This window comes from Sinocyclocheilus anshuiensis, unplaced genomic scaffold (genome assembly GCF_001515605.1).
Source record: "Sinocyclocheilus anshuiensis isolate Anshui unplaced genomic scaffold, SAMN03320099.WGS_v1.1 scaffold1120, whole genome shotgun sequence".
Lineage (NCBI taxonomy): Eukaryota > Metazoa > Chordata > Actinopteri > Cypriniformes > Cyprinidae > Sinocyclocheilus > Sinocyclocheilus anshuiensis.
In genome coordinates this window covers 202,104-214,970 of record NW_015551069.1, presented here as the reverse complement: position 1 = coordinate 214,970, position 12,867 = coordinate 202,104, and the positions used below count along the sequence as shown (strand labels likewise).

At 36.1% G+C, this 12,867-nt stretch overlaps 1 protein-coding gene across 1 annotated transcript in view; it reads left to right on the top strand.

The window, feature by feature from the left end:
• LOC107662178 (adenosine deaminase domain-containing protein 1-like) overlaps positions 1 to 9,983 on the top strand; it is a 21,070-nt gene extending 11,087 nt beyond the window's left edge. Inside the window, exons 7-12 of the mRNA XM_016452094.1 lie at positions 1,992 to 2,115; positions 2,846 to 3,016; positions 5,632 to 5,864; positions 5,936 to 6,170; positions 8,268 to 8,400; positions 9,514 to 9,983. Coding sequence (XP_016307580.1) covers positions 1,992 to 2,115; positions 2,846 to 3,016; positions 5,632 to 5,864; positions 5,936 to 6,170; positions 8,268 to 8,400; positions 9,514 to 9,627 — 1,010 coding nt within the window. The 3' untranslated portion in view covers positions 9,628 to 9,983. The remainder of the gene's footprint in view (positions 1 to 1,991; positions 2,116 to 2,845; positions 3,017 to 5,631; positions 5,865 to 5,935; positions 6,171 to 8,267; positions 8,401 to 9,513) is intronic.
• Positions 9,984 to 12,867: the final 2,884 nt, after the last annotated feature.

Here is a 12,867-nt window from a genome sequence, read left to right as displayed (position 1 = left end):
TATCATTACTAACTTGTTTAATATTCAGTCCACATGCATGAAGTGTAAAATTAGAAGGGCATAACCTTACGAAAAAAGAAAACGCGCAAAAATCGCGGTTGCTGCGGTTCTTGCATTCCTCTGCGGTTTGCTCTTCAATAGCGCGGTATTGCGATATTGCGTTTATCGCAACAGCCCTAGGTAGGCGTGGTTGACCCTTAACTTTTATAAAGAATATCTCTTTGGATTTGAGACTTTAGTCTTTGCAACTTTACAGATCTTCTTTATGCACCAAGAGCTTGTAACACTCCAAAGAGAAAGGAAAAATTGAAATCGCATCATATGACCCCTTTAATTTTCACCTTCATAAAACCTGCAGAAGCTTTAAGTATAACTGTTAGATTGAATTCATTCCAGTGATTAGTACGTGCAAATCTTTGCTTGTCACAGTAATCCTTATCCAGTAATTATAAATAAATGAAAAAGCCATGGATTTTCATTGGTCAAAAGGTGTGGGAGCCCTGCATGACAGGATGTGTAGAGAATTCAGACAGCGATAAATGAAGATATGTCGGGCATGAGGAGGTCATTGGGACAGACGGCAGCATGACCAGAGCAAGTGTGTGTGAAGAATGATCTTGTCTCGTTCACACTCAACCACTTCCCACAAGACGTTTTGGAAAATAGTACTTCCTGCAGAGCATTATGGGAACTTTTGACTGTAATAGAGACTTCTATTGTTCATATGCAATGTAATAAACAAATGTCACCTGTTTCTTGTTTTTATAATATCATGGGGGCACTTAGTTATGACAGTAGGTTGGAATTTCCACAGAGAAACTCTTAGTATAGACAGTGAGACATTAAATAATGTTACACCAAATAAAGAAATATGCCCCAATAGGAAGTCATTATATGATTTCCTTTGAGCCTTTCGTCATTTTTCTTTCGTCAATTCTGAAGCTAAACCAGATAAACTAAAACACAGGAAATGTTGGAAGTTGGAGGATTCTTAGTGATGTAGGTAACATCCACAGGATGTTTAGATGTGCACACTGCTGTGTAATTTTAGACAAACTAAATGGCCAAGGAAGGTAATGAGAGGTCTTAGCCTGGTTGGAAAGCTTGTTTTTGGAAACATTTACAGTAAAAGGAAGGGAATTGGGAGACTTTCCCAAGTGGCGGTTAGAATCCTTGTGTTTGTTGATGAGTTTGTTTGAAAGTGGTCAGATGAAGAAAACACGTTAGGCCTTAGCAAAACATTTTCCTGCATTTTTCAGTTTTCAGTTTTAAACTGGGCTCTTTTTGGCACTTTTATTAAAAAACAAACAAACAGGACTTTATGCTGAAATTCAGCATTGCCATCACAGGAATAGAAGACAGGTATTTTAAATTGTAATATTTCACAATATTACTCTTCTACTGTATTTGTTTTATCAAATAAATGAAGCTTTGGTGTTGAAGAAAACAGTCACATGTTAGGCCTTTGCAAAAATATATATTTTTCAAGTTTAAAGTAGATTCTATTGTTGCTTATAACTCTTACCAAAAGAATGCCACCACCACAGGAAATAAATTACATTTTAAAATAGATATTTAAATAGGAAACAGTTATTTTGAGTTATAAAGATATTTTACAATACTATCAAAAACAGTAAATGAAGCATTAGTGATAGATAAAACGATCACAATATTTGACTTTTTTGTCAAGCATTGTCATTTACTTGACATTCTTCTCAATACTTATTTTAGAGTGGACTTTTGGCATCTGTAATATTTTCTTGTTGCCAAGAAAATGCATGACCTTATACTGATGTGAGTGTTTGAAATCTCTTGGTATCCCTTAACAAATTATTAAACTTTGGTGTATGAGGCACAACACAAAATTTCCAAGCACAACTTGCTGATGGACTTTATGTACTGTATAATTTTGAGTTACTATTCTTGTAAGTTCATTGGCTAGTGTTTACTCATTTTGACCTAATCCATAGTGCCCTGTGTTTGGTCTGCAGCTGCTGGATGTGAGGTTGTTGCTCTTGGCACAGGCAGTTCTAATACCAAATCCAGTCCTGCACCCACAGGAAGAATCCTGCATGACTCACATGCAGTAGTAACCGTGCGGAGATCATTAATGAGGTAAGTCGGATTTTTAGTTGCAGCTGGTCATCATATTCATGAATGTGTGCTGATGGCCAGTTCAGAGAAGATCTGACTCTTTTTAAAAAGTCTTTTGCCACTGTGGTTTGCTCTTTGTTAACACTGCCATCAACGGTTTGGACACACTTGACTGAATTTGGGTTTCTCATGATCTAAAGACCCTTTGATCTAAAGGCTTTTTTCTTAGATTCTTGAAATGAAATGAAACAGTGTTTGGAAAAGCATTTCTTGAAAGTAGATGTGTTGGACAGGCTGGTGAAGGACCAACATACACATCTCAGATGTATTTTTTTTTAAAGAAATTAACACTTTTATTCAGCAACGATGCAGTAAAATGATCAAAAGTGACATTAAGGACTTTTATGTTGTTGCAAAAGATTTCTATTTCAAATAAATGCAGTTCATTTGAACTTTCTATTAATCAAAGAATCAAAAAATGTATCACGTTTTCTAAAGAAATGTTTCAACATGGATAATAATAAGAAATGTTTCCTGAGCAGCAAATCAGAATATTAGAATGATTTCTGAAGGATCATGTGACAGTGAAGACTGGAGTAATGATGCTGAAAATTCAACTTTGATCACAGGAATAAAATACATTTTAACATATTCACATAGAAAACCATTATTTTAAATTGTAATAATATTTCACAATATTATTCACAATTATTATTGAGTGGAATTTAAATGTGTTTTGAATGTGCCGTAGGTTTCTGTACAGGAACCTGTTGCTGTTCTTCAGTAAGAATAGTGCTCTGGAGGAAAAGTCAGTCTTTCAGCAGGACCAGACCACGAAACTCCTCAGCCTCAAAAATCACTTCACTTTACACCTCTACCTGAGCCAACTGCCCAAAGGAGCAGCGCAGATACCGTCTCAACTGTACGTACATTCACAAACAGAGGTTATTTACATCAAATTTAGCAACATATCTGATACATCAAGATAAAATTCTGATTGTAATGTAAATCAATGAGATCTTTATAACAGTATAGCAGATACTTGCATAAAATTATATAAATATCAGTTTTCACTCTACATCTCCAATAATGTCTTAGTAGGATGATATTTACAGTTGAGGTCAACCGTTTACATCCCCTTTTAAAAATCTGCAAAATGTTAATTATTTTACCAAAATAAGAGGGATCATACAAAATGCATGCTATTTTTTATTTAGTACTGACCTGAATAAGACATTTCTCATAAAAGATGTTTACATATAGTCCACAAGAGAAAATAATAGTTGAATTTATAAAAATGACCCCGTTCTAAAGTTTACATCCCCTTGATTCTTAATACTGTGTTGTTACCTGAATGATCCACAGCTGTTTTTTTTTGTTTAGTGTTTATGTTTAGTGTTTAGTCCCTTGTTTGTCCTGAACAGTTAAACTGCCTGCTGTTCTTCAGAAAAATCCTTCAGGTCCCATAAATTCTTTGGTTTTCCAGCATTTTTGTGTATTTGAACCCTTTCCAACAATGACTGTATGGTTTTGAGGTCCATCTTTTCACACTGAGGACAACTGAGGGACTCGTATGCAACTATTACAGAAGGTTCAAACGCTCACTGATGCTCCAAAAGGAAAAACCATGCATTAAGAGCCGGGGAAATTAAAGACAACTTTGAAACCTCAACTAGGAGTCACGCAATACCAAATCTATCAAAACTTCTAGAAAACCTTCATTTTTTGGCCTCCGGTTCTTTTCAATGTACTGTGGATTATTTCTTTATTGTTTATTCGCGACTATGCAAATTTGCGCTGTGCTTGGTGTATGTGTAAATGAGATGTTGCGTCTGTGTTCTTTAATTTGCGCATTGTTAGTAAGTCACCCGCAGAAATTTCCCCTCCCATCGGCGCTGTTTCGGAATTGCGCTCTCATGCTAATTTGCCCCGTTTAGTAAAACTGGCCCTTTGTCTTCTGGCAAACATGTAACTATCTTCTGTAGCCTCTGAAGGGCAGTACTAAATTAAAAAATATGATATGCAAAATAAGAAAAAATGTACACATCTCTATTCTGTTCAAAAGTTTTCTGTTCAGGCTCTTAATGCATGGTTTTCCTTCTGGAGCATCAGTGAGCGTTTGAACCTTCGGTAATAGTTGCATACGAGTCCCTCAGTTGTCCTCAGTGTGAAAAGATGGATCTCAAAATCATACAGTCATTGTTGGAAAGGGTTCAAATACACAAAAATGCTTGAAAACCAAAGAATTTGTGGGACCTGAAGGATTTTTCTGAAGAACAGCAGGCAGTTTAACTGTTCAGGACAAACAAGGGACTCATGAAAAACTATCACTAAACAAAAAAACTGCTGTGGATCATTCAGGTAACAACGGTGTTAAAGGGGTCATATGATGTTGCTAAAAATAACATTATTTTGTGTATTTGGTGTAATGAGGTGTTTATGCGGTTTAAGGTTAAAAAAACACGGTTTCGCTTTCACAACGAAACACAGCGTCACACACGGCGGCCTAAAGTGAGCAGAGGCCGGGGATAAAGTGAGGAACGTCTGGAGGGCTAGAATGAGCAGAGGCGGCAGATTCGTCGAAGGAGCATCCGGCAGGCTTGCGGCAACCACATGTGACGTCGCCGGGCTGGACTCCGCTTCGTCCACGGTGAAAGCCGATCCGGTTTACAGATCTTCTTTATGCACCAAGAGCTTGTAACACTCCAAAGAGAAAGGAAAAATTGAAATCGCATCATATGACCCCTTTAAGAATCAACTTTTGAACAGGTTCATTTTTATAAATTCAACTATTATTTTCTCTTGTGGACTATATGTAAACATCTTTTATGTGAAATATCTTATTCAGGTCAGTACTAAATAAACAACATGCATTTTGTATGATCCCTCTTATTTTGGTAAAATAATTAACATTTTGCAGATTCTGAAAACTTTTGACCTCAACTGTAAATGCTTAGTTTTATCATCAAAGCTCTCTAGTTTCAAAACATAATGCAGTGCAATACAATGATGATTGAGGGATGAACAAATAAATGTTCCTCAGAAACCTGATTATGATTTAAAAAAAAAAAATATGTATGGTTAATCAAGTAAAGATAAGCTGCTTCAGTCTTTAAATATTACTAACAATATAAAAGTTATCAAATTTATTGAAAAAAAATCTGTAAAACATTCACAGCAGAGAATTATGCTATATGCCTTTTACTTGCTAAAAGAGATAAAATAAACTATAAATCAGATGACAGAAGACATAGCAAATTGTGTGCAAGTTTTTTTTAGCAAAGTTTTGATCATACTGATCATTTAAAGCCATTTACTGTATCAAATATGATACAGTAGGCTTTATAGGGTTAAAGTCTGACATGATTGGTTGTGCTTTTATTCTTCATTTGTGCATGCATGCATTGTGACCTTCATATTGAAGAAGTATGGCATGAACATACTTTTCAAGCAAAAGAAGAAATAAGGTTTCTTAAATTACAAATGGTATATCTGATTTTCTGAAGCTAAATGACAGTTGTCGTCTATGTTTTCTAGCCGCCTCAATCCTCTGTCCATCTCTGCGTGGGAGGTGAATAATCAGATCGGCCTTCATGCCGTGGTGGAAGGGAAGGTTTTCTCCAAGTTCTCCAGCTCGTATGAGCAGATGGGCTCACATGTGGTCAGTATGTCGGCCACTGATAAGATCATGCAGTGGCAGGTGTTGGGCTTCCAGGGGGCGCTACTGAGCCACTTTATTGAGCCGGTCTACGTGAGCAGCATCTTCATTGGTAAGTTGGAGTAAAGCCCAATGATGATCAGTGTAGTTGCTGTTAATGCATTTTGTACTTGTTTTGCTCAGGCAATGGGAGCTGCAGCGATACTCGCGGTATGGAGATGGCAGTGAACCAGCGTGTGGATGGCATCACCTCAGCACTTCCCTTGTACTACTGTGTCTACCGGCCACACATCAGCTTGGTGTCCTCAGCTGTGCCTCCAGATGCGCACCCTTCCCAGAAATCCCTCAGCCTTAACTGGAGCCATGGAGACCTTTTGGTGGAGGTAGTCAATGCTCTAGATGGGAAGTCTACTGAAGAGTGAGTGTTATTCGTCTCGTCTGTTGACTTCATTTTGCAACACGGAAGTAAGCTATTTTCTGTTAACGTGCAAGACTTCTGATTCATTAGCCTCTGTAGGTAAATAGAAATACCTAAAACAATAACAAAGTGCAGTGACAGGGAGTTAAAAGTATTTGCACTACCAACGAATGTGTTTATTATTGTGATTAATACATTAAAGGAGTGGTTTATGCAAAAATGGAAATTTGCTGAAAATGTACTCATCCTCAGGTCATCGAAAATGTAGTTTGTAGGGTTGGGTATTGTTTTAATTTTTATCAGTTTTCGATTCCGATTCTTTTCAATTCCCAGTTTCGATTCCAATGTGATTAAATAATGATATCAAACATTTATCCTGTGTCTCTTTTTTGCAAACCATTTATTGGAGCTGAATACCATAAAACAATTATCAACAGGCTACATAAAAACTGGACTCTTTAAGAGCTGTTTGTGTGCAAAATAGAACTGCATGATTCTGGATAAATTGAGTTTTTTTTCTCCCTCCAATGGAAGTTGTGGTTCTCTCATGATTCTGAAGAAAAAACATTAGACAACTAAACAAAATCTCATGTAATTTATGAATTAATGATTAAATGACTCACTCAAGATGTACTTGTTTCATTACTGGATGAATCAGCATTCTTGAACGAATCTCTTGTATCATTCAAAGACAAATAAATTTTAACAGCCCCTTTTTGCCACCTACTGGCGTAACAATGTGAATGAAACAGACGAATCATTGTAATTTAGGAATAGAATCACGTTGGTGTCTGAATTGTGTTCGCGAACTTTAACGATCTATTAAATTAAAGTCCTTTGTCATGTTGGTGGTAACACCTATCTTGCAACATTTTTAGCTATCACAGATATTATACTACGCAAATGTAGCCAAACTTTGGAGCGCTTAGATTAGCGAGCAAGGTCTGGCAGATCGCTAGGTCGGGTCCTCACAGATGAAGAAAAAAAAGCGCATAGGAAGTGATAGGTGGAACCGAAATTTTTATTTGACAACAAGTATCCGATTTCTGACCTTAAAGGGTTAGTTCGCCCAAAAATGAAAACTCTGTCATTAATTACTCTGTTATTCTGTCATAACAATTTGTCTCCTCCAACACCCTGTAACGAATTGTTGAATGAAGTCGTTATTTTTTTTGCGCGTAATTAATGACAGAATTTTCATTTTTGGGTGAACTAACCCTTTAAGTATCCGATTCTGGAATGGGATTTGATTTTCGATTCCCAACCCTAGTAGTTTGTTTCTTCATTGGAACAGATTTGGGGAAATTTAAAACAATGAATGGGTGCCGTCAGAATGAGAGTCCAAACAGCTGATAAAAACATCACAATAATCCACACGACTCCAGTCCATCAATTAACATCTTGTGAAGTGAAAAGCTGCATGTTTTTAAGAAACAAATCCATCAAGGTGCTTTAATTTTAAACCATTACAAACAATGATGCTTGATCTGTGCATATTTCTCTCCTGATTCAGACAAGATGACTTGTTCAGTGAAGAAAACAATATTTTTGATAGAGAACTCGTATTTTAGTTGGAAGCGGTGCTTTGAAGTAAAAAATGTCTTAATGATGGATTTGTTTCTTACAAACATGCTGCTTTTCTCTTCACAAAACATTAATTGATAGATTGTTGTGTCAAGGTGTGTGTATAATTTATGGATTGTGACGTTTTTATCAGCTGTTTGGACTCTCATTCTGACGGCACCCATTCACTGCAGAGGATCCACTGGTGAGCAAGTGATGTCATGCTCAAATTTGTCCAAATCTGTTTTGGTGAAGAAACAAACTTGGATGGCCTGAAGGTGAGTACAATTTCAGAAAATGTTATTTTTAGGTGAACTAATTCTTTAAAATATTATGATAACAAATACCAGTTACAATATCAAGCAGAATAACAAGCTGTTTTTTATAGGTAAAATTAACTGAAAGACACTGGAAGCCTTGCCCATTCAAGTTACAAATAGCCACAACGATCTTACATTAAAACTAAGTTGGATAGTCATGTCGCACGAATAAGCTTGGCATGTCTTCAGCCTAATTTTTGTGTGTTTGTTTCAGTTCTCCATTTAAGAGCAGTCCAGCCTTGGCTAGCCGACTTTGCAAGGCAGCGATGTTGAGTCGATTTAATTTGGTAGCTAAAGAGGCCCAGAGAGAGGAGCTGCTCACCGCTGTGACCTACAGGGAGGCCAAGGTAAGGCATTCTGCCTTATTTACATTCAGGAAGGGCTGCATGATATGGGGCAAAAATGTAATTGCGATTTTTCTCACAAAAAATTGCAATTTAAGATATATCAATCATTTTATTTGTATTCTTTAAAGCTTCAGGGACCTAATTTATAAAAAGCATGTACAATTAGATTTGATCCTTAATACCATGGATTTTATCCTACGTCAAAAGTGAGAAACAGATCGGGATTGATAAAAGCAGAAATTGAAGTGAAAATATTCTTATGCATATGCCAAGTGATAAGCATGCTTTTTTTGGTGCATATATACCAGTTTTTCAACATTGTTTATGAAAATGTAAAGATAAATAGGCAGTCACAATATGCATGAATAATTATATGCAAAAATGTGCAACATTTTAACAACTTTTTATTAATTACGTAATAATTAAAAATTACATTATAATGGGGATTTCCTAAAAATTATCAAAAGCAAAGAGAGAGGAACATTTTTGTGCATATGGTCATTTATAAATCGTTCATAGGAACATTTTGGAAAATGTGGTAAGATATGATTGCTACTATTATTTTATAAAAATAATAAACGAAATAAGAAATAAATAAAAATTGAGTATTTAAGAAAAAGAATACAATGATAATTTTATTTTACAGCATAACTAAAATTACGGCACTAATATTTATGGCTGTCAATCCCATTGTCAAACGTTAAACCATCAAGATTTGATTTTGGCGTAATACTGCTTGTGTGTAAATGAACACAGTGCCACACTTGACTCAGAAACACGAAACACGTGTATTTATTTAATTAAATTGCAATCTTTGCGATTTGATAATCACACTAAGCCATAACACAGTTTCAGTTGTATTTTGATCAGTCATGCATTCCTATGTTGTGATAAAGCTGACATCACGCTAGCCGACTCAAAATGTCTTTATAACAATATCAGAACCTAGAACACCATGGAAACAATGGTTCACAATTACTGAAGAAAATTTCCAAATCTAGTCATTTGTATTAGAAGAAATCTTAATTTCTGCTGCAGCTGCTGCTAGTTTTTCAATTCAGATTTGTATTGGACGTTTAATATTGACCATCTCATTTTTTATTGAACGTCAAGATGATGGCAAAGCCGTACCAGGAAGCAAAGAGTGTGCTGAAGTCTTACCTGGAGAGGAAGGGCTATGGCCAGTGGGTGGAGAAACCGCCGATCAGTGACCATTTCTCCATGTGAGAACCATCTACAGATGCCATGAGCCACTGCGATGGCATGTTTAGTTTTTTATATGTTGAAATTGCATGCTAAAGTACTTTTTGGTTTGCATGTTTGTTTTGTTCAGTTGTGTTGTTTCTCGATGGCAAAAAGTGAGGCACTTACAGACAACAGATGTGCATATGTTTGTGGACTGGAGAAAACTACCAGATTTGAAGTTTCTTTACACAAGTGCAAAGATATAAAATAAAACCAGTTCAAGACAGACCATAGTGTAAAATTAAAAATAAAGGGGGCGTTCTGTTTTGTTTCCAAGGCAAATGAAAATAAAAGAGTTTCTTTTGGTCATCCGTTTTCTTTACTGTCTGAATTCTCTGACATGCCATATTTAAAGGAGTCATATTATGAAAGAATCAACTTTTCTGTGATTTTTCTTGATTAATAAAAGATTTCATTGTATTCTGTTGACTTTAAGTGTTCAAAATTTCCTCATCAGATCAAAATGAAACCAGTTTGATTTGAAAACCTTGGATTTTTGATGTCAGTAACTTTGGCATATACACTCGTGTTTGGTGTTATGAATCCTGTCCGTCCAGTAATGATGACATAATGAGGAAACAGAATAGATACTGTTATTCATAAACAGCGGAAGAACTAACTAGTACAACTAACTGTGGTTAAATCGGTCTCAGTTCTGTTTCAGTCTGTGTAGCTGAAAAAAGACAAAAAAATCGAACAAAAAATTCAGCAAAATTACTAAAACTAAAATGATATAGATAATAATAATTTAAATTTAATTATACATTTTTAAAACATATATAAAAATAAAATCCAATTTAAAATATTAACTAAAACTAGTATAGCCTAATACATCAATGATACAAAAGTAACACTGCTCTCCAGATCCTTTTGAAGAATCCCAAATTACACTGAATTATTAAAGAGTAAGCAGTGCTGCTTTTTAGTGCATTATGGGTCACTTTATGAAACCCAAGTGAGAAGCAGGCCACTGCACGGTGTGTTTGTTGCTGGGCGTTTGGAGGTAAACGTCAGATATTCAAGTGCCCTGTTCACACTACAACACAGGAAACCTCAGGGGCTTCCTGTCAAAGGTGTAACTGCATCCAATCGCTTTTAATATGTGTTTATGTTAGTGGGTCTCATTCAAGGACCATTTTTTCAATTAATTGGGTTATGCCTCGCATCTTAATGACAAGACAGCGTTTTGCAGATGGGAGAAGGTTTGTACTTTGTACAGTATGCAGAGTTGAAAATGTTCTGATGAAACGTTTCTGTATTCGGCTTGTTTTGGATTAATGCTCTTTGTATATGAAGTTAAACTGAAGGTATCACTTTTTTGTCTGTCTTTGGAGCAAATGTGCAGGTCCGATGTGCATGTTTGTGTGTAGTCTTGCTGCAGAGACTGTTAAAAATGCATGGCAGTTGTGCTGTTAACATTTAGGATGTCTGTGCTGTCAATACTTGAACTTGGATTGTGGTCAGTTTATGTGTCATTTCATGTTGTGTGTCATTTATTTCCATAGGAATGTATTAATATCTGGCACAGTCATATATTATTAATATTGAGATAAAATAGTGAAACCGAATGTAAAATAATTCCAGTTGGGTCTGGAGTCAAAGGTCAAGGGTACAATACACATTGGGCAGGGAGGTTCAGTATAAGGAAGAGGAAACTTGAGTATTTGTTTAAAAAAAAAAAAAAAAGAATGGGAGAAACCAAAGAAATAATTGTGTAGAGAGCCCTGTTAGCATCCCTGTTCATCCTAATGGCAGTTGCACAGTTGGCAGAGATGGAACAATGTGGTCAGATTCGAAACCAGTTATCTATGCTTATGGGAACTCACAAATTTTATTTTAATTTAATTTATTTTAGTTTGTTTCTGTTTTGTTTTCTTTTATTTCTATTTCATTTCACCCGAGTTGCCATGTGACTATGCACTCTGTATCCAGTTTAAATGAAGTCCGAATGGTTGCTGAAGCCACAAGAACACAAGCCTTTCACAAACATCTGCTATAATATAATTAAATACCAATTAAAATATAATTGAGTAGGCTACTTTAAGATTGCCTGTTTATACCTGGACATCTTAAGAATATATATTTTTTGTTGTTACTGGAAGTTCCCTTAATAATTGGAAATGGCCAAATTGGCCCCTCAGATATTTGAAATTTTCTGTTTGTGGTTTAGGATGACAAAAATGTTCAGTCTAGCGGTCTAACAACGCTCTTCAGAGTCAAAATGATTGAGTTAGCCAATCAAATCAAAGTAAGCGGGGTATCTGTGGAAGGAGAGCGCGTGAATTCCAGCGCGAACTGAAGCATTTAACGTTAAAAGAGACTGACGGACTATATTTGAAATATAACTATTTTGCGGTAGAAATGTTAAACTACCGGCAGTAATGCAAACTACTTGACTTTTCCCCTGAAATTTCGCCGTTTTCAATGGAAATTTTGGTTTCATAGGCTATTGTTCAAGATATGGTTACAGCTGAGGTTAATAGGCTATCCAGTAGTTTTGAATTAATCCAATCCGATTTCGGATTCTGAAAGTTGTTTTTCATGATGAAAAGAATATAGGTGCATCTCAATAAATTAGAATGTCGTGGAAAAGTTAATTTATTTTAGTAATTCAACTCAAATTGTGAAATTCAATGCACACAGACTGAAGTAGTTTAAGTCTTTGGTTCTTTTAATTGTGATGATTTTGGCTCACATTTAACAAAAACCCTGTAAAAAGTCTGTGATGATTTGGGGTGCAATGTCATCTGCTGGTGTTGGTCCATTGTGTTTTTTGAAAACCAACGTCACTGCACCCGTTTACCAAGAAATTTTGGAGCACTTCATGCTTCCTTCTGCTGACCAGCTTTTTGAAGATGCTGATTTCATTTTCCAGCAGGATTTGGCACCTGCCCACACTGCCAAAAGCACCAAAAGTTGGTTAAATGACCATGGTGTTGGTGTGCTTGACTGGCCAGCAAACTCACCAGAGCTGAACCCCATAGAGAATCTATGGGGTATTGTCAAGAGGAAAATGAGAAACAAGAGACCAAAAAATGCAGATGAGCTGAAGGCCACTGTCAAAGAAACCTGGGCTTCCATACCACCTCAGCAGTGCCACAAACCGATCACCTCCATGCCACGCCGAATTGAGGCAATAATTAAAGCAAAAGGAGCCCCTACAAAGTATTGAGTACATGTACAGTAAAGGAACATACTTTCCAGAAGGCCAACAATTCACAA